Here is a 21,691-nt window from a genome sequence, read left to right as displayed (position 1 = left end):
CAGTAATGCTTCCAAAGAAAACTCATTTCAAGCCTTCAAATAATGAATAATTAGGATACATTTTCAAAAATGAAAAAACGGTAAAAAAAAAAAAAAAAATAGTGCATATGTATTTTCTTTTATTAGAATAGCTCATAAATGTTTTTTTATTTTTGTATTTACACTAAGTTCAGGCGCTTGAGAAAAGTCTGCAGACAGTGGAGCACATTCCATCATTTATGGCCAATGATATTATGTACAAAACAGGCTCAAGACAGAGTGAATTTTGCAGACAGCATCTCCCCAGAGGAGACAGCGAGAAGCCCATAGTGCTTCAGATGGATTACAATTCACACAAGTCATGGGTGTCTCTGGATAGCAGTCAGCTGCAGCTGGAAGAATCACTGGGGCAGATGGGTAATGGAGTTCTGAGCAGAGAGGACTGTTATTTCACATTTGGGATAGCTGGAGGTTGCCTCCTGGAGAGAAGATCAGATCAATGATATTACTATATGGTTCAATATAATATAACAATCTTAACAGAATGCACATGTAAATCCCTTTGAAAATGACCATATACCACCATCTAATAGTATCTTTCACAAGGAGAAAGGATTATCCACATTTCATTTGCATGATTTTGAGAAAGAGCAGTACCTTTGATCAGAAGGTGCTGTCTTTAACTGCAGCTTTCTTAATAACAAACCTAAAAAAAATCGATTATAGATAATGTCTGATACTTCACCATCATAATATATAAATCTATTTATATAGCAATTAGGTCTACTCTAGATTATAACACCGATCAAGATGTAGACTGAAGTTTTAAAGTAAAGACATTTCAACTTTCCAGTTTTATATGCCCATTTTGTTCCTAAATTATATTTAACACCCTGGCCTATGTCTCCACTTCAGCTTCAAAACTGTGTTGGCCCTTCAGTAAATAGTTTTTGAAAAAAAAAAAAAAAGGTTCCTGGCATAACCTACAGTAATTGCTGACCCCTGGACCAGAAGCTTGCAATGAAAGATGTGAAAACTTGCAAAAATTATTACATGGTGTACTACATGGGTTTGGCAGTATTTTAAAGAAGAAGAGAGGGGAAATTGGTGAATAAGCGCAAGGAAAAATGACTGGTTATTAGAGATTACTACGGGATAAATAAGAGAACACAAAAGATTGGAGAGATGTACAACTTAGAAAAAAAGCTAATCCAAATGTCTTAGCAGTGAGTTCACAGTTGTTCCCTGCTAACAAATTTCAATGTATAGATATATTTTGTACTTTTTTTTTGGTCAGATTTTTTGTGTTTGCCATTATATATTTTGATTGCTACACATCATGGCCTGTATCCATGTGTCAACAGACTTTATAATGATGAGAATAAATATGCCACATGTACTGTATATCTATAGGGGAGAAAGAGAGTGAGTAAAGAAAAGAGGAGAAAGAGTCAGGAAAGGAAAGAGGGAGACCGTATGCGGGAAAGAACCTAAAGAACCATTGGAGAGCACAGAGGAAATGAGGCATAGAGAAAAAGGAGAGACAGGCCAAAAGCAGGGGAGGAACCAGTAAAAGAGGAGAAGTGAAGAAATGTACAAGAAAAAGAAGTAGGGGGAAAAGGAAAAATAACGGTTCTTGCATGAGGGAAACTGGGGAAGGCAATAAAACAAAATGCATGCTAGGAGAAAGAGGGAGAAGGGGGGATGAAGGACAGAGAGAAAGATGAAAACTTGACAGAGTGCTCAGCCTGTTGTCTCTGGCTCCAGTAGAAAGCTGCACAGAGAGAAGTCCCGTCTACTGAGGCTGATGGGAAAGAGAATATGAGAAACACATTTTCCAGCAGACCCCCACCCAGCTCAAATAACAGTTCCCTCTACCCCTGTGCCTCTGTAACGTAAGGTTTGATTGTGTGTCTATGAGTGTGTGAGTGCATAAATGCCAGTGTATGTATGAATGACAGATTGGAGGTCATCATAATATAGATTTCAGATTTCAGAGTCACCTTGGCACACTAGGAGCACGGTTTGGTTGGCTAGTGAGCTGCTGAAGGCCATCAGTGCTTGGGAAAGCAGTGGGTCCAGTGGGAGTGAGCACCCGAGGAACAGGTGGGGCATGGCCACGAATCATTGGCTTGGCACCAGTCAATGAGTTTTTAGGGGGTGTTGAACTGAGTAGAGAAGAAAACCTAAAGTGACTGACATGGGAATCACAGTTTTGTTTCCTGCTTGCATCTATGCATCACTTTAGTCTAACTGCGTGTGCACTTTTGTACCTAGAGGGTTGTATCCAGGAGGAGTCTACAGGTGGAGGCAGAGGGGTGGTGCAGGTAGAGGTGGAGATTTCTCCAATGACAGTGAGCGCCGCTTTCAGGGCAGCGTGTTTGCGAAGCACTTCCTCCCGGTGCTGCTGCTGCTCTGGTGACTCATCCATCAGCGCTGAGCATTCTCCCAGAGCGTAGAGCTGGGCCAGGAGCTCCGAGCTAATGAACTCCTTCACCTACAGAGAGGGATTATAAACAGCTGTGACAAGTCAAAATGTTAGACTTTGTAAAGTGATATTTTACTCTGAACTGCGATTATGACTCTAAATTCTTAAAGGGAGGCTGAAAATCTTTTTTTTTCTTTGGTTTCTCTTTTTCACGTCATTGGAAAATGCTCAAGTAGTGTTTCAGATGAAGAATACTTGTATGGTAGACAAAGGAATACAAGTCCAAATGGCCAAGCTATGACAAAGATTAATGCTAAACAAAGTCACTTCAAAAAGTTTCGGAGACAAAGACAGACCAGAGAAAGCAGGTTTTGCTGGGATGCGAGGGAGCTTTTGGCTGGTAACAGATAAAAGACAAAAATTTAAGAGACAGACAGAAAGGGAAAATGATTAAACCATTCGGAGTGTGGTCTGGATAGCTTACACTGTTGATCATAAGGTGCATAATGGTCTTTGGCATTAAGTCCCTGATGGTCTTATAGATGATGCTCATGTAGGAGTCAACCAGGTTACGAATGGTTTCCACCTGACGCTCCAGTTGGGGGTCTGTGACGTTTTCAGGAGCTCCATTTCCCTTTCCATCCACCTGGGTGACAGACAAACAAAATGGAGGTGGGAGGAATTGCAGCATACACTGTTGAGATTGTCCATTTGTTTGTAACCAGTGATGTATAGCGTAGTGTAATTTGCTGCAGGGAGTTGCTGAGATAACACAGCTGGTAATTTCATGCTAATACAGTTGCGTGAAGCGTATTTAAAGATCGCTTCACGCAGCTGATGTGTGAAGCGATGTGTATTCCCATATCTTGTCATCTATTCTGTGATGGTTACGAGAAGTATAGAGCCACAGTGATAGGAACATATAGAGAGCAGAACAGAGTGAATACGAAAGAGCGAGGTAAGGAGGAGTGGGCAGAAGAAAGAAAGGGGGGAGTGGGTGAGGGATGAGGAACTGCTGATTAGAAACAGACTAGAACACACACACATACACACATATTGTAGTGACATCATGGGCCAAGAATGCTGTGCTGAAGAGCCAACGACAGAGCGAGATGGAAGGGGTGGGGGACTTGCTTTTTCAGTTTGGCGGGGGAAGAGAAGGGGGAACATGGAGAGAGAGGGGTAAGGGGTTATGAGCAGGCTTTAAGGTTAGCAAAGGCAAAAAGTGAATATGACACAAAGGCAAAGTGCAGACAGGTGCAGCTCCCCTCAGCTAAGGTCAGGGTTGGGTTTAATTAGATTGAATTAGGGGTCAGATTACTAACGGTGACATTCTCAGGGTAGACTCCAGCCCGTAGCAGAGAAGCCTTCCAGCTGTCCAACTCATCCTGAGAGTTACAGGCCAACTCCAGGCATTTGTAGTCCTTATACACGTTCCTGCAATTCATTGCAATATTGTCAGACGACTCCAAAAACTAAACTTCCTAGCCAGTAATAATACTCTTTCCACGATACAGGGTAATAAACACATAACCTTAGATACCTCAAACAAATACACCAAGTTGTGGGGAGACTGACCCATGGGTTACCTTACTTATGCGAACATACAGCACATACCAAAATCATCCACAGGTTGTAACACTAGCATCCACAGTGCTGAGTGATCATATATGACAAGCATATAATATATATATGCATATAAAAAATAGGAAGTCTGACCTTACTAAACTGACACTGACATCACCTACACTGACTAAACTCAGTGTAGGTGGTAGCCAGAGTTTTAGTCACAATGTGTGGGATAATTTCAGCTGACCAACGATGTTTTCAGTCATTTTTAGCTGCACACTGGCTCCTCTTTCTTACCGTGTTCATTTCCAGTGGAAACAAAACAAGTCTTGCTGCACATCTTGTGGGAAGAGAGTAGTGCCGAAAAAGTGTCTACTGCAAAACACTGTCAAACTCAGCCACTTGCTGTATCATTCAATTTAATTATCAGGTGAGAGCTGTTTATTTTTAAGATGATGCCAACTGCCCCTTATGATTTAGTGTGTAATGTATTTAAAAAAAAGTACCAAGATCACATGGACGATTTCAGTGTTCTTATTTCTTAATACCCATCCTTCATGCAGCTTTTGACCCACTTTTCTACGTGAGTCAAATGTTAATGGAACAAGGTTGCCTTCATGAGAAACATGTGAATCCATATCATTAAATTGACGACATAATAAGCTGTAGATTTAGATTCAGTGTGATTCAGTACCCTCCAGACAGATAAAACTCACCTGCACTCCTACACACAACTACTGATGATGGTAAACATTCCTTAAAAGAATTCTTATGTCTTTCATACATGTTCAAAATGGCTCATTGATAGGAACAAGACTTTGTCTCTAAAGTTTTAAAGTATCATTTCTTGTATTTGCATATGATGAAAAATTATGTGAAAATATCGCTATAAATGAAATGTAAAATAAAAAAGTAATTTTATTAATTATTTTAAAGCTTCCATACCCCTTTGTTCAGTTTGTACAATATAGTGCTATGTACAAAAAATGTCTTTGTGAAAAATAAACATTCTTTTTCATGTTGATAAGTTTGTATGTGATTTAGGCTTTTAAATTCTCTTTAACTTTATGGGGGGGGACTAAAATTCACATCCTTGAGAAAATTATTAACAGTAAAATTGTCACATCCTGGTCTAATGTACTGTATGTAGACCTATTTAAGTGGTGCACACATCCTGTGTAAATGACTTGATACAGGGGTGACACAGGTCACCCCTGGTCAACCACACGGGTCCAGCCCCTGTTTTGAATCACAGATTGAAAAAAGGTCCTTGAGGGAAAAAAGGGTTTAACAGGTTGGGCTACTTACAACAAGTAGGGTATATGATCCAAAATAATGCAAAGAAAGAATGATTCATTTACAAATGTTAAGGACATAAAGATACATGCAAGCACTCGCAGCTAAGCAGATACACACATACACTTACCTACAGACAGATATATACAATTACGAAATAAAACGGTTTCATTTATTTCTCCCCAACTGCTGTGCTAAACATGACCCTCCTCTCTGCAGCCAATCCCCTCATCTCCATCATCTATTTTCTCACTGTTATTCATTCCCCAGCTCCTTTTTCCTTCTGCATTTTATCTCACTTTCCTCTTCACGCCATCATACCACCTCTGTGCTTCGGGAGTGCAGGCAGCACAGCAAAGTGAGAGACAAGCAAAGGATATGGAGCAGGCTGGGGCCCATCTGTTAACATTTTTTCTTTAATCACTCAGTTGTTTCTTTCCTCTTTTTGTTGTTCTCTTCTCACATTCAGAACACACAGCAATTAACCTCAAATATGTGCAACCTTTTTTTGTGTGAGAGTGGGAGACAACAGAAACAGAGAGAGAAAACAGACAGACTGCAGCAACAGAGAGCTGTAAAGGAAGATCAAGAAATAGTCTCAAACTCAGATTGTGAGCTTATGGCTGGGCTAGGATGGGTGAGGCTAATAAGTCAGGGCGTGGTGGCTAACAGACAGGGAGCCAGGCCAAAGATGACAATACTAGAGTGCTATTACACTAAGATCAGGACACCAACAGTTGTATACAACAGTGAGCACACAATAAAGTTGTTCTCTATAGCAATTTATCACTAACGTCACGATTTTTTTCCTAGTCCCCATTGCTATCCTCTCCCCATCTCATGGCCAATGTGAGTTTTTTCACTCATCTTGAGGAATTTCTGCAGAGCCATGACTGCTTTAGATTTGAAGAGTTTCCTGAGGTTTTTGATTACTGTCAGACAGGGACAAAACCACTGCAATGTCTGCCACACACACACACACACACACACACACACACACGCAAATACAGAAAGAGAAACAGAGAGTGAGGGCGCAGGGAAAAAGTGGGGGGGGGGGGCGCCATAGGACAGATTTTGACACATTCCTGGCCGATGGCTCTGATACTCTCTCTCTCCCGCTTTATTTCTCGTCTCAACCCTTCCAGTTCTTCTCTCTCCCTCCTTTTTGTGGTGAGTCGAGCAATTCTTTCCAAACAAGAGCAGCCTCATCTCTGATCCAAGCTCTCTGGCTTTGATTAGCTGCTTAATGAGCCTGCCGTCGGTATGCTGTGGTCTACACACACACATTGGCAAAGGCACATATACACATGTACACTCACGCAAATGCACACACATATCCAGTTTGTGTGTCTGAATGCAGCATAGCACAGAATTATAAACAAAGCCCACATGCTCTGGTACAATCAGCCAGGCTTTGGGTCCGATCCAGCTCCTAAACACTCTCTCTCTCTCTTTCTCGTATGTTCTCTCTTTGTCTCTCTGTCTTTCTCAATGTGTTTACACACATAAACCCAACAAACTCAAACCCTACCCTGCCCTCAACAGCCTGGCATATATTCTGAGACAAAAAAAACTACACCCGCTGCAGTACCCACTGGATATCCTTTCAGTTCCGGTGGCAGAGTTGAATGGAAGAGGTCAAAGAAAGGGCAAAACACCACACTGACATCTCCTCCCTTTCCTCCTTCAAAGTGTCCACCCTAGTAAAATATCACTACAAGCAGGTGACAAGAACAGAACTCCCTTTTCTGAGTCACGCACTCACTCACCAAACAAGCACATATACAAACACAGGCCTCCAGCCACTCACACAAACCTTAACTCTGTGTTGAAGACGGCAAAGACAAATTTCGTGGACATGAAGCCCTTCTCCACTTCTCTGAGCTTTAAGTTGTCCAGAGGAAGCATATACTTCTTCTCTTTCTCCTGGAAAAGATAGAATAAAGAGAGATAAAGTTTGACAGAGGTATGCGGAGTAAAATATGACATCACACAGAGGCAATGCAGGTGTTGATAGCGAAAAACAGCAGAGACCAAAAACAGTTCAATTGGGGGCTTTAGCTACAATAGTTGCATGTCTGGTAGTAAATATTTTTCAGCCTGCGTCTAGGGAGGAAAGAGGGGCCAAAAGACTTGAACTGTAGAAGGAAAAGTGTCAGGCAGCGGGGTGAACGGGAGATGTGGAACACTGTGCTAGCAGAGCATCCGAGTTCATATCAGATGATGTCTCTGCCTGATTAATCAGTGAAAGAGAGAAAGTGTAAAAGAGAGAGAGAAGGGGAAAGAGATGCCATAAGTCTATAGTCTGTCATCACCATGGGGACTTATGAATGACAGAGAACAGTTGGAGGAATGGAGTGGCCAGAGTAAAGAGACCCAGACAGTATGGAGGCAGGGTACAGAGAAATGAAACAGGGAGGGAGGGAATGAGAGGAGTATGAAAAAAAAGAGGGAGAGAGGCCGGGCCCACATGTGAAAGTCATTACTCAGACTCAAGCTCTAACACAACATTTCTCCTAAACTGAAGCCCTTCCCCCTCATTCTCTTCCTTGGCCTGCTCCCTCTTTCTAACCTTTGAGAAGGGGGCTTCCAAAAGGTTGGTTATAGGAACCGCCATGGATGAGCTAAAGAGAAGGAAAAGATGAAACAGAAATCTGAGTTCCATAGAAAAGAGAAAGAAAGTGGGCCTGCCAGAACGCGGGTCTCCTAAACGTACTGGATGTTGCCTGTGTGTGTGGATGCACGTGTGTGCGCCTGCGTTAGAGCACGTGCACACATGTGGTATGAGATGTGAGTCTGCCTGTAGTACATTTCCCTGTCTCAGTGCTCCCCTGAACCCTACGACTCTCTTCCTTCGTTCCTTTTTCCTTTTTTCCAAAGGGGCCCACTTCCTGTAACAGAGGCTGAAAAAAATGACAGAACGCGATTGGCGCCCATAGAGCAACATCTGGGATCGCTTTAGACTGAGGGGGGAGGAGACTGGAGGGAGTATAGGGTGCTCTGATGGGGTAGAAATAGAAAGTAGAGATGAGGAAGAGAGGAAGAGGAGGGATAGAGGTGGACAGAAGGACAGAGGGAGGTGAATTTTGCTAGAGAAGATGAGGAAGGGGCTGAGGAACATAGAAAGCAGGAGAGAGTGTGCAGGAGAAGTGGGGAGAAACTGCAGACCACTCCAAAGTTGATTCCCCATGGGTCCCATCAACCCATATATGGCTGCTAAGTTCCTCCCTAAATCTCTCTCCTTCTCTCACTCCCCTTATTTCCTTATGCCTTCCCCGAGTGAACAGGCAGATCCCCAGCTGAATGAGTGAATGTGCCACGTCAAGACTGGATACTACGCCGGGACACAGCCCTGCGGACGCCTGACTCAAGATCCATGAACATCTCCAAAGGAGGGACACCCCTAGGAGTGGATGTCTGCTGTGCCTGTGAGACCCCCTCACCCTGCGACACAGCACTAAGACAGGATAAGAAAGAAGAGATAAACAGAGGAAACCTTTTGCTGACTCTCCTCTACCACGGGCAGGACTGCTAGCAAAGAACCAGAGATGGAAAAGGCGAGGCCGAAGAGAAAGTGAGAAAGAGTCCTGCTCCGTCATCCCAGTGTTCAGACTACCTGTTCAGGATCTTACTGGTGTACAGTAGTCTGCACATTGGTTAGACTGTGCAAGGAAGTGCTTCCACAGCCAGACTCAGGACAACCTGAAAACCTGCATGTATTATATGCTGAGGCAAATAGAGGGTCTACTATTCTCTGATGTTTCTTGCTTGCGAATGTGCAAATGCCTTTAAATGTGCATACACTATCATCAGCTTTCGTCTCTTCAAACACAGTGATCAACTCTATACTAAGTCACACATTGAGTCATCCATTTTGTAGCATTTGTCAGCTTGAATTAAGTCTCTTGGTTAATGGCGGGTGATATATATGTTCAAGGCAGAGAAGTTTACATACAGTATACAAGACAAGCTATAACTTGTGACTTGCTGTTGTTTTACTAATGTTTAAGGCAGAATAGCTACACACTAGCTGATAACTGAGCCTCTTTAGACACATTCACTGTAGAGAGGCTCTACACTAACGGATTTTTGTTTCCACACAGAGTGCTTCACACATTAAGTATTTTGAGTTTATGCATGTGTATTTGTGTGGCATAATCATAACTCTTGTGTTCACAGACATCATCGAACTCCTTTGTATATGCATGTGTGTGTGTGTGTGTGTGCGTGTGTGTGTGTCTGTGTGTTTGCATGTATGTGTCATATTCCAAGTGGTGTCAGGGTGGTCGTGGAGTGTCATACATCAGAGCTGTGGTGTCTGAAGCTCTGTCTCCTCTTCCTATAGACTAATGGATTTGAGATATGGAGCAGGCCTCACTCACCCACTCACTCACACACTCACACACACACACACACACACACACACACACAGAGGAGCGTGTAGATCAAGTGTATAGGCATGAACCGTCTGTTTTTCTTCAGGCTGCCTGGTGGAGCCCTGGCAGTCAAGGGGTGAAGGAATGTATGTCTGTTCAGTGTGCTGTGGAGATTAAACTCTTAATTATTATGCTGCACTCTCAACATGAGGTCAATGCAGGGTACAAATGTTGTAGTACATAGGAAGACTGTACAGACTTAAAGATGTAAAAAAAAATTGGAGTGTATAGAAGCAATCCACACAAGGATGGAGAGAGGAGGTTGGAAGGGGAGTTGATGGGGGTAGGGGGTTGTGGTGGTGGGGGGTGGGGGATGGATGTTTGCGAGAGAGCCTGTGGAGGAGTTGAGAGGAGAGAGGGGGAGTCAAAGGGGGAGGTCTGCAGTGTAGAAACAGCCATGTGGGATTTCTCTGGGCAGATCTTGGAAGCTGGTGTTTGGACAAAGCTTCAGATTTTCCAGCCAGGAATGTGCACAGTCCCAGGGAGACTGCCAACCACAGAAAGGGGAGAGAGAGAGAGAGAGAAAGGGGGAGAGAGAGAAAGAAAGAAACAGACAGAGTGAGGGGAAGAAAGGAGGAGGAAAAAGCAACAGAGGTAAAGAAAGAGAAAATAACGGGGAGGAGGGCAGCAGTTGAAGAAAAAAGAAATGTCTGTGGAGGTAGTGTGGGCGGGGAGAGAGAGAGCGGGAACTGCAATAGAGACGAAGCAGAAGCTTGGCTTGTGTGACTCTGCGTGCGTGTGTGTTTGCACAAACGCAGATGCATGTGAAAAGGCAGTAGATCTGATCTTCTGTGATAATACGGATGACTGACAATGCACTCAGGCCTTCCAAACACATAAACAGCTGACAAATCTTCCAAGAGAGTATGGAGATAGAAGGATTATAAAACGACAACTCCCACTGAACCAAAATTAACTGAAAAGATTAAGATTTTCAAACTAGCCTTCATCCTTGTAGTGAAACATACTGTGCATTTCTCTTTGTGATCCACAGACAGCCGAATTTTGTTGCTTGGATGTGGTCACCAGATATTTGCTTGCCTGTCTTTGTATTATTTGTCACAGATGTGCCAAGTCCGTGTTTCTGTGTGGGTTGATTTTTAAATGCTTAGTAAGTGGATAACAGCGAGAGGAAACCTATAACACTGCGGGTGTACAATATGCATGCCTGGGGCTGTGTCTGGGAACACTGTGTTCAAGCAATCCAGTGTTTATCTGAAAAGTGACCATGTGTCTGTCTGAGTAAGTGAGTGAGTGTATATTTTTCTCCACTATTTGCATGCCAGTTTGTTTACATCAGAGTCCACATGTGAACTGTATACTGTATATACAAGTCTGTCCACTATGTGTGTTGGTGCGTGCATGTGTGTGTCTTAGTTTGGCTTGGGGCAGCTCCAGCTGTGTCAGAGTGAGCCGCTCCAAATGCCTGAACTCCCAGAAGAGGAAGAAAGGGGGGAGTAAGGGGAAGAGTGAGCAGAGAGTGGGATGAATGGGGAGGGGGTTGTCAGAGGAATGAATGGGGGAAATGGAGGGGCTCAGTTGCAAGTCCAGGTTGCAGGAGAGAATTGCAAAGAAAACAGAGAAACAGGGTTAAAAATGCTCTCTTGGTTACACATTAGTTACACTGTTTAGTTTTAGCCACAACACAACCTTCAATAACTTATTTGTAAAAGCCTTCTAAATACTGTTTCTACCAGCCGCTCATGTCTGTGAAACAATACACAACTCAATTTCATCTACACCAGCATTGTCTACAGCATTTTCATCCAGATGTGAATGTTTACAGGTGCCTTTTTGTATCCATATACAAATAGTGCAATGTGCTCTGCTCTTCTGATCTCACTTCCTCTACTCTGCCCTTCGCTCTCCCCATGACATCAGCTGTGACAGGATAAGACTGTTGTGGTGTGTCTGCCTGTCTACACTTGCTGTGCAGACCTTCTGCTCCTGTACAGCAGGCACAGACAGGCAGACAGATGGCAGCCCCACTGACATCAGAACAGAGGGCCACTTCTACTTACTTAAAAAAAAACTTCATGGGGTTTACTGAAAGTGTGATAACAATATCAACAGACGAAAGGTTTTCCTTTCTATTTAATTATCTCTCAACTTCATGATTAACATGCGGTTTCAAGTATGAAATATGTGTTAATAAACTTGTGACAACTCAAGTGCTGTGTTTTGACTGCTAGTTTTGACTGCTATTTTCTTATTTAGGAAATAAAATGTGAGTCTACATTATACCTCATCCTGGTGTAATCTATTTGTTTTAAGCATGATAAAAAGAAAGGGCATTAAACCAATGTGAAGGCCTCACCTCATCATCCTTGAACCATGACAGGCTCTCTGCAGTGAGAATAAACCAGTACTCCTTGGCTCCACCTTTCATTATGCCGATGTTGCTGATGGTCAGCCATCCCTTGCGTATGACCTGCACAACAGCCTAGAACTTAGATGAAAGGACTGGCAGCATCATCACAATGCCATTGAGAAGACAGGTTCATGGAAAATTAGATAGCAAGTATAACTCCTATGAAGGTGTGCAAAGCAGGTCAAATAATCAGGGACCTGCCTGACCAGGCAGATGAAAATAAGAGTACAAGTCAGAAACAGTTGAAACTGGAGCAAAAAACAAGGTTTTTGCAGGTTAGATGTTTGAGAAATATATGACATAGAGTACGCAGCCATAGGGCAATCACCAAAACTGATCACCAGTGGACATAATTGGTCAAAGAGAAGAAGACTAGATACAGGTAAATGAAAACACAGCAAGTATAACAACAGAAGTAACCAACACATTGGACTGGAAAAAAGGAGTGTGAATGAATAAGATGAATAAGAAAACAGAAGTTATGAAATGACATATAGATCCTGCAGATTCAGAAAATATTAACATCTGCACATATTTATGGAGCAGGGCAACTGCAGAGGGCAAAGGTTATTAGGCTGAGACATAACAGAGAATACTGCAAACTGTGACTGAGAGGAACAGAGTTTCAAACATTAGTAGTGCATCAGTTGCAGATGATGAAAGACGTCATTTATTAAGCTACAACAAGCCAGAGTGCATGTGTGCTGCCATCAGTAGCATGCCAACCCATAACCCTCAAGCTTTACTCCTGCCCACACAGATATCCAGCAGAGGCAGCAGTGAGTGAGTAGGCTTAAAGAGATTGGTCTCCTACTATTAGACTTGAGAGAGGGGCCACACCCTGGAGAAAAAGAGGAGATGAAGGAGTGAAATTAATATGTTAAGAGTTCATTTTTCATTATATTAAGGGTTTATATTACATTTTTTGGGGATGACACTGACATTGGTCATTTAACATGTCAGATTGTGTAAATAATATACAAAGTTTTTTAATTTTTTTTAAAGCTGTGATTACAATTTGCTGATGTTCTACTAATATGATCATCATATATCTAGGTTACAGACAATTACACTGGGATTGTGCTTTTAATCATCCCAGCCTTCAAATGTGTCACATAAATATTATGTTACACATTAATCGTACCGGACTGAAACTAAAAAAAAATGACTCATTTTTGCTTGACTGCATTCCTTTGAAAAGCCAAGATCAACTCTGGTTGCATGATTGGACCCAAAATCCCCCTCAATAAAATATTAACAACACAAAATCTCCCATTTATCTGCAGCTATGAATGCTGATTAATACGGATTAATCCATAACACATGGGACAGTGACGTCACTGAAAGTAAAAAAACAAAAAACAAATTCAAGATGGATGGAGAAGGTTTAGTTCATACCCATGCACACTCAAATTTTGCACTGCAGAGAGCCACTGGCAGCAAAATATCATTTTTGAGTGTTTAGACCTGCATATATATCATTATCTGAGAGGAGGACACAGTCATGCACAAATATGCACACGTGTTTGTTTTGCTTAAAAGTGACAAAGACAATTCTAAGGAAGAGGCAGGTTAGAGGAGACTAACAGTGTATAGCCAACCTTGTTTTTTCACCTGAGGATGATGGTGCTAAATTCACGGTGTTTATGATATGAGAATTTGGGATAACACTGCATTATTTAGTTGGAAGTTAAACCTTCTGGTGACGCTACTGCAGATCAAAAGTCACTTGGATCCATCCTCTGGGGATCATGAATGTTTTTACTCAATTTAATGGCAAGTCATAATATAGTTGATCTTTCTCTCTGACCAAAGTGTTGGGGTGATGGACCAATGGGTCAACTGATCAGCAGATGGACTGACTGTCTGCTACCATCACCATCTCAAATTCCTCTTAGTTAACATGGTTAAAAATACTCTTAAAAAAAGGCATTTTCCTGCTGCATGCATAAGTCTTAACCTCTGATATCACTGTGAATGAATGCAGTACTATTGAAAGTCTCACCTGGTTTCCTGCCATCCCTGCAACAACCGTCTTATTGTTTTGGTTATATGTCTGCTGTGCACTGCGAGGTAAGAAGAGAAGATTTACTCTCTGTTACCGTGTTACAATTTTATAGTTCATTAAAATTAAAAAAAAAAATGATGAGGTTACTCACTTAGTGAAGCCAATGAAGTCTTCGTGTTTGGTATTTATGTAGGCAAGCTGAATGTCAATGAGCAACAAGACCTGAACAGAGCAGACATACATTAACTAGAGATTCAGAGCCCACAAAACTTAATAATTCAGTAGAGTTATGTGAAAATATGTTATTTGAATTGAATTATTTGAATGACCTGATCTCTGCATTTACTCTCTTGTTCACGGATTTCAGTGGTTACAATTCTCTCTGTCTCATCTCGCAATGTGGGAAAGGAACCAAGCTATAGAGAGAAAACAGACCTGGAGACAGTTAAAAGACTGTTTTGACACATTGAAATGTGTAGTCTATTGCAAAAACACATGACACACACATACACAGTTTTATACCTTGTTGATACACTGGTACACAGTAGTGATTAGTTCTTGACTGACCATGTCAATAAATTTAATACATGGCCCCTTTAGCCTTGATATTTCTTTCTTCACTATGGCTTCAAAGGCCATGTCAGGAGTGAAGAGACCTGTCCTATAAGAGGTCAGATGAAGCAAAGGAAGAAAACAAAAAAATAAAAGGTAGATTGGCTGTGATGCACAAAAAACACTGAATGATGTGAAAGCATTTGACACTTATGCTCAGGACGCTATACTATACCTGACGCCGTGGATGTTTCTGATGGCATAGTTTATCTCCTGCCGCATCTTCCTCTCATCAGATTCAATCTGAAGAAAAACACAGTACGTTGTCAGTCAGAGTTGAGCGCTTGGCTGAGGATCATTACAGTTTAGCGTCACTCTTATTAATCCACATAAAGTATTCATGGCGCAACTGTATGACAAGTGTTATATATGCACAAGCATCAGCATACAAAAATCATACACAGAATCACATACACACACACACCTTGACCAGTTCATAGGGGAAGTGTTCATGGAAGATTCGGTTGATCCTCGCACCCCCTGACAGATTAACAGTGTCTATTTTGTCGCCTGAGCCCTCGATTAGCTTTTCAAAGTCTACGCCCAAGCGCTGAACTAACCTGGAAGACAGAGACAGACAGACCAGGAGAAACACTGACATATAAATAATTAAAAGAGAGTAAATGGGCACACACACACATACACAGAATGAGTGACTGACTGACTGTAGCAGTGTCTTGGTCCTGCGTGCAGGGTCATGAGGACTATATTGTATGTACTCTTCAGCCTCTTTGCTCAAAGCCAGGAGCTGGCTCTGCAGATGACTACGAAAGGCTGGCAAAGTGTCCCGGATGTGGTTTGTCAGTTGCTGCAAACAAACATTATCAATAGCACACATACATACAAACAACGTATTTACTTCTCCATGTGAGTGTGTGTGTGTGTGTGTGTGTGTGTGTGTGTGTGTGTGTGTGTGTGTGTGTGTGTGTGTGTGTGTGTGTGTGTGTGTGTGTGCATTTTTTAACCTGGTTGAGTATTCTTTGTAAATATGGGGTGCCCATGCTTTCAGCCATGTGTTTATAGGCCGGATGGGACAGGAAGAACTTCTTCTCTGCAAGCAGAGCTGCCTTAATATCCTTTTTCCCATCAATGTCCTTCTGACTACGGTTCACTACCCCTATGTAACCTGGGGACGAGGGGATGAGAAGGGAAATGAAAAGCATGTGATTATTGTGAGGAAGACAATGTGCAACAAGAAAAAGGAACAATCAAGGACTCTGATATAAGACAGATTCAATTCGCATTTTCTGATGTGTCCTTGGGAACTCTTCCCATACTGCCATTTGTTCCATTATGACTATAGCTTACAAGCAGGAAATGAGTGTGTAATATAAAGCGGGCCAAATCCCCTATTTAGTATAGTAATAGATGTAATAGCAAAAGGCTCCATATCTAATACTCCAGCTCTATGCTGCTACTAAGGCAGTTCTTTCAGTGGGCTTCCATGGCTAATGCATTAGCACTGTAAGAGAAGCATGAAGGAGCCAGCACCTGGCAGTGCTTTACCCAGTCTATACACTGCTCCGGGGGCTCACTGCCTCCTTGCCTTTTTCCCTGCCTCTCTCGCACACAAACACACACACACACACACACACACACAAACTTGTACTTCTAACTTTTTGAGGCCACTCATTGATATAATGCATTCCCTAGCCACTTAACCTAACCTTAACCATAAAAAGTAAATGCCTAACCCCAACCTTTACCCTAACCCTAACCAAAACCCGAAAACCGAGTCTTAACCCTCAAACAGCACTTTGAAGGTGTGTCGGAAATTGAGGACCGGCCAAAATTTCCTCACTTCCCCAAAATGTCCTCACTCTGTAAGGTCTATAACTCAAACCTCACAAAGATACAAGTATCTTTGTGAGGTTTGAGCTATAGACTTTTACAAGTACAAGTACAATCAGATACAAAGCCATCTTTGTGCTTGGCTCAGACTGAGATTCTGACTGGTGATAATAGACACAATCATAAAGCCAATCCTCTCCAAAGAGCCTCCAGTGCAACTAGATGACTCAATACAGTAAGCACATGCACGTACACACACATGCACACAAACAAGTGGCACACCTCTGCGTAGAGGAAGCAACCTGTTCTCTAGTATTTCCCGAGCGTCTGTTCCTTCATCCATCAGGTCCAGTTTAGTAATTACACCAATTGTTCGCTGGCCTAAAGGGGACATGAGAAAGAGACGAGATTTTATAGTCTCAAAAATTTGGTTTCTAACCTTTGGGAGTATGAACAATATATAACAACCCTGCCAATATTTAAATGTAATACTTTACTTCACATAAGGACACCAAGGTGTAGAGCCACATTCACAGGACATAACAACAGCCAAAGGCTATATAACCCCCAAAAAAAAACACACACACACACACACACACACACACACACATACACACATACTACCCTTTGGGTCGACATCTTTGGCCAGTTTGAGTGCATCAGAGTTGGCCAGGTCAGTGTTTGCTGGTGTGACAGCTAGGATGAGACAGTTTTCCTTACAAATGAACTGCATGATCATGTCTCGTATCTGGTACTCTATGTCTACTGGCTGGTCTCCTACAGGCACCTTGGTGATGCCGGGCAGGTCCACAAGAGTCAGGTTTAGCACTGCAAACACACATGTACACATGCAGAAGAGGACAAATAAACATACAGGTCATAGACGTGTCAGAGAAACAGACTGTATGTGAAAAGATACGTGGAATATACACAAATACACACTGTAGTACCATGTGGTGAGTGAATCCGTAGGTTGATGGGGACAGGAGAAATGCCCTTATTAGATCCTGTGAGTCTGCGCGTTTCTGCCTCTATCTCCTTACGGATTTCATCAAAGTCTGTGAACTTCCTTCCTTTACAATGGAGAAATTCACCATACTCTGGAAAGACACACAACTAGCAGAATTAAGAACATCTGGTGAACAACAGTAGACTGTGATCATAATTTCAGGGGGTCCTTTGAATATCAGGCACGTACAGTGTTCAAAAAATGTTAGCTGTTTTTTTAAGTTTTTGTGGGTCAGGCCAAACGAACCCTGTATAATACAGAAGGATACAAATGCCATTCAATTCAGTCAAGTTTATTTGTAATTGTACTCTTCTAGCAAGTTTCCAAAAGCCACTTGAGACTTTTTGAGATCATGCAAAAGCTGTACATCCTGCTACTTTGCTTCCCTGCAACAGAGGCTAGAGGGGAAAAAAACACAGGGAACACAATCTTACTGTTTTGAACATTATATGACAAAGCCAGCACTGTCTAACCAGTCAGGCTCAGTCATGGTGAAATATCATACTGCCATCTGGTGGCAGCTTTAAATAGCACAATGACACTACATCAACTAAATGAGTGAGTATGAGTGTGTTTTACCCACCCGTGTTAGCACTAAGCATCTGGAGAATTAAAGGTCTTCGAGTGACAATTCCTGAGCCCCGTGGAAGGAAGTCTCTGTTGGAGAAAAAAGACTGAACTGACCAAGGACTCACACACACACTCTAAAGCAAACTGCCACTGGTATTTGATATCGATTCATACTAGAGTCTTGGCCTGAAACACAAAAAACAAGTTTCACAGCCGCAATTTTAATTCCTTTACTTATTGTACATGCACGGATAAGACCACGCACTAAAAGAATATAATCTTCTACCAGACACGGGCATAATAAAGCATTGTAGGAACTAACGGTCACCTGTACATTAGTTTTAGTTTAGTATCCCATTTAGTATGCCAAAGTATCTAAAAATATCAGCAACCTTATCTGGAAGTTCAAGAAATTTTTTTTGCCCTATGATCAGCCCAGTCAGATATATAAAGACTAAAAGCTAAAAGTAGTGTTAACCATAAAGAAACTAAATGCAGTGGGTAAAAAATAATCTTCCTCTTTCCTATTAAAATCAGATTAAGGAAGTTTGTTTTACTACATCCTGTCCCAGATCAAATAGCTGGCAGAGTCCACCACAAAAGGGGTGTCATAACATAGTTTGGGCTGAGACAAAGAACTGAGGTCTGTGATAAAATACCAATACACAATCAGGAAAGCAAACATTAACAGCCATCTACAGTTACTGGAAATGCTTCGCATTACGGCATGGATGGCGTACAGCTCTGGACAATACATAGGTGTCCTTCAGTTAACAGAGTTTCACTGTCTCGTCTATGGTTGTAGGAATGTAGGAAACTATTGAATTACTCACCAACGTTCGTCTCTGACCGGATGGAAATACTTAGTCTGCTCATTACACACCAACCTGTCTCACTTGCATTTAACGAGACACTACAGGCAAATCCACTGTTTTTCATGTGCCGATCAATTTTGAGATTTTGGGCTCTTTTGCTTCCGTAACATATCCTAAAATACACATTCAGGTGTTTATTTTACTACATTTTGTCTATTTGCATCTGTAGATTTCTCCTAAATTCACCGAAGGTTAGCATTCTAACGCAACATGCAGTACCATGATCGTTGTCTATGCCATGTTATCACAAGTATCATTGTAAAGCTCTCTCTCTCCTGCACAATGTTATCAGATCCAAACATGGCCCTTTCCTTTGTATTGTCCACAATATCGTACATATTGGTTTCTGATAAAAATATATGGAATTTTACAATACATATCTTTACAGACCATTTTTGCACATACATACACCAATCTTTCCAGTTTATTCCTGTCTATATTCAGGTTTTTACAGAGAGGCATGCTCATGTATCATTCATAGCCTTATTTATATAACATTTTATTCCTGAAAACATGTCAAAAATAGTTTTTGTTATGGTTGTTGATGATATTTTCTGATTTATGAAGTGATAAAAAGTGCCATCCAAAGTTCCCTCTGTTAAAACCTTTGGCTCTAATATGTCAACAAAATGAAACAAGAATTTTGAACCTAGCTTTATCCAATGTTCAGATTTCTGTTCTGGGAATTTGTGTAAATTATCGCACATTTAATAATATTTAACATTTAATTCCTTATTTGCATGTTTAAGAAAACGTATAAGGTAATAAATAATTGCCTTAATGTAAGTAATCAATTGGAGAAGTCTCCTGGTGATATCTAATAGTTAAAATTTTTACCCAATTCACCTGTAGCGTCTTGCCTTAAACTATACCCATACAATCCTATTATTCATGAGTGGGCTGCATTATTTTTAGGACCATGAAATCTATTAAAGGTCAGAATATGATGTGACTCAACAAAGCTCTGTTCAGCTCAGTTTAACCAAAACTGAGCTGAACAGAGCTTTGTTGAGTGTTGCTTCCATTACTTTTCAAGAGCCAAGTTATTCTCAAGCACTTTATAAACACCTACAGAGCCTGTCTGTGAGATAAGCTGTTGTACTTGTTGCTATCATACAGACATTGCCAGCTCTGGCATCCACCACTTCAGACTAACCAATATAGCTATATAATTGGAGCTGGGTGGAGACCATGATTTATACTGTATGAACACAAACTGATCTCAACATTGCATTATAGTTGGTTAAACTAGTTGCCAGAAGTCCTGTTTTCTGTTCAATTTTACACAGATCATTGTGTATTGGGCATGTCCCTATACATATGTGTGTGTATATATATATATACACACACACACACACACACACACACACACACACACACACATTTATATATATATATACACATATACATGTACACATATATAGTATTTTGTTACCTTGGACTATTCAAATTATATAATGGACTTTTTGGTACTACTTTCAAATAGTACTATCATTCAAGTCATTCAGTCATTTAGGATGACTTGTTAGAAAAAAAGGATTTATCAGTTGTAAACATAGACTGCATATAAAAGCATATACAGTCTATAGCTGTACCTAATCGTTGTTACACAAAAAAAAAATTAGTAAAGCATTTACTAATGTTTTGAAAATCAGTTATAAGCCATTAATGAGAACAACCTTTGGGTTGACAGTGAAAAGTACTTTCGGAAGGTGTTTAATATTTGTATTTTGTAATCATGCAGTTATAAATATTGGTAATCCATTGATAACAACTGATGGGTTTCTTGCTTTTTAATAGCTATCAAATCTAAAATTATAAACGTTTTTTGTTGTAATGGATTTTCGTCCAGGACAAGTAACAGTCAAAGGGATAATTCGCATTCACATTCAAAAAGGGTGCTTTATCAGAAAGTAGTACCTGTTTGTTCTTTTTTTTAATCTAAATCTTCTCCACCTAGAACAAGCACAGTTAAAAGGAAATGTGTGAATTGAGAATGCCTCTTGCTGGACAGGTCATTCAGAGTTCACTGACTGTGGCTTACCTGCCCACAAAGTTTTCCAGGACGGAGCTCTTTCCTGCGCTCTGGCCGCCCACCACAGCGATCTGCGGCAGATGGAGGCTGCAGCTCTGTCCCACGCTGCTCAGGGCATCTTGGAGGCGGTTGACCAGCGGGATCAGATCCTCCATCCCTCGGTTGCCCATCGCAACGGGGCAGCCGAGTTACCTGCTCAGTTCCTTTAAATCCCGGTTTACTCCGTTTCTAGGCTACACCAGTTGATAGAGTAGCTACCATAGTCAATGGCTACCTATAATTATGCTATTCTCATTACTGAAATGTAAAAAACCTAAATATAATACTCTTGTTGAAGGTCTTTGCCAACTCGTAAAGGTCCGCAACTTCAGCAGCCGTTAGTACGCTATCGTTAGTGCGTTTGGTAGCGACGATAGATTCCAAGTTTGTACTCACAGTCTTCAAGTCTCCGAAAACAGCTCGCTGTGGACATTTTTGTTGTTTTAAAACTCCAAAAGGTCGCAGTGTGCTGTTTCCCTTAGCCCCTGGCTACATTTAAGGAGCTAGCTGCGCTGAGTTTGGTCCATGGATAGGGAGGAAAACATTCTACTTTGACAGCGGACGGAATCAAGTTTTGCGCGCATGCGCGGTGATCGGCAATTTTAATAAGGCAACCCCCTTATGCAGAAGACAGGCGAACTTGTCGGCCAGTTATGAAAGTAATCTTACTTAT

At 41.5% G+C, this 21,691-nt stretch overlaps 1 protein-coding gene across 3 annotated transcripts; it reads right to left on the bottom strand.

Moving 5' to 3' along the window:
- Window positions 1-140: 140 nt before the first annotated feature.
- On the bottom strand, window positions 141-21,574 carry dnm3a (dynamin 3a). 3 transcript variants are annotated; one of them, XM_040128025.1, is made up of 21 exons: window positions 20,989-21,574; window positions 18,083-18,156; window positions 17,441-17,590; window positions 17,115-17,318; window positions 16,773-16,871; window positions 15,665-15,825; window positions 15,365-15,507; window positions 15,124-15,259; window positions 14,875-14,942; window positions 14,610-14,748; window positions 14,417-14,503; window positions 14,239-14,309; window positions 14,085-14,145; window positions 12,894-12,920; window positions 12,026-12,139; window positions 7,089-7,198; window positions 3,733-3,844; window positions 2,892-3,053; window positions 2,253-2,476; window positions 1,983-2,147; window positions 141-458 (listed from the first exon to the last, which is right to left on the bottom strand). In XM_040128025.1, the coding sequence occupies exons 1-21, from the start codon at window positions 21,147-21,149 to the stop codon at window positions 425-427; spliced, it is 2,502 nt and encodes an 833-aa protein (XP_039983959.1). In that variant the 5' UTR covers window positions 21,150-21,574; the 3' UTR covers window positions 141-424. The 3 variants fall into 3 exon arrangements, with proteins under 3 accessions (XP_039983959.1, XP_039983958.1, XP_039983960.1); XM_040128024.1 differs by having other exon boundaries at window positions 15,124-15,507; XM_040128026.1 differs by lacking the exon at window positions 12,894-12,920.
- Between the last annotated feature and the right edge of the window lie 117 nt (window positions 21,575-21,691).

This window comes from Xiphias gladius, chromosome 6, assembly GCF_016859285.1.
Source record: "Xiphias gladius isolate SHS-SW01 ecotype Sanya breed wild chromosome 6, ASM1685928v1, whole genome shotgun sequence".
Taxonomy (NCBI): domain Eukaryota; kingdom Metazoa; phylum Chordata; class Actinopteri; order Istiophoriformes; family Xiphiidae; genus Xiphias; species Xiphias gladius.
This window is presented reverse-complemented; position numbering and strand designations above follow the sequence as displayed.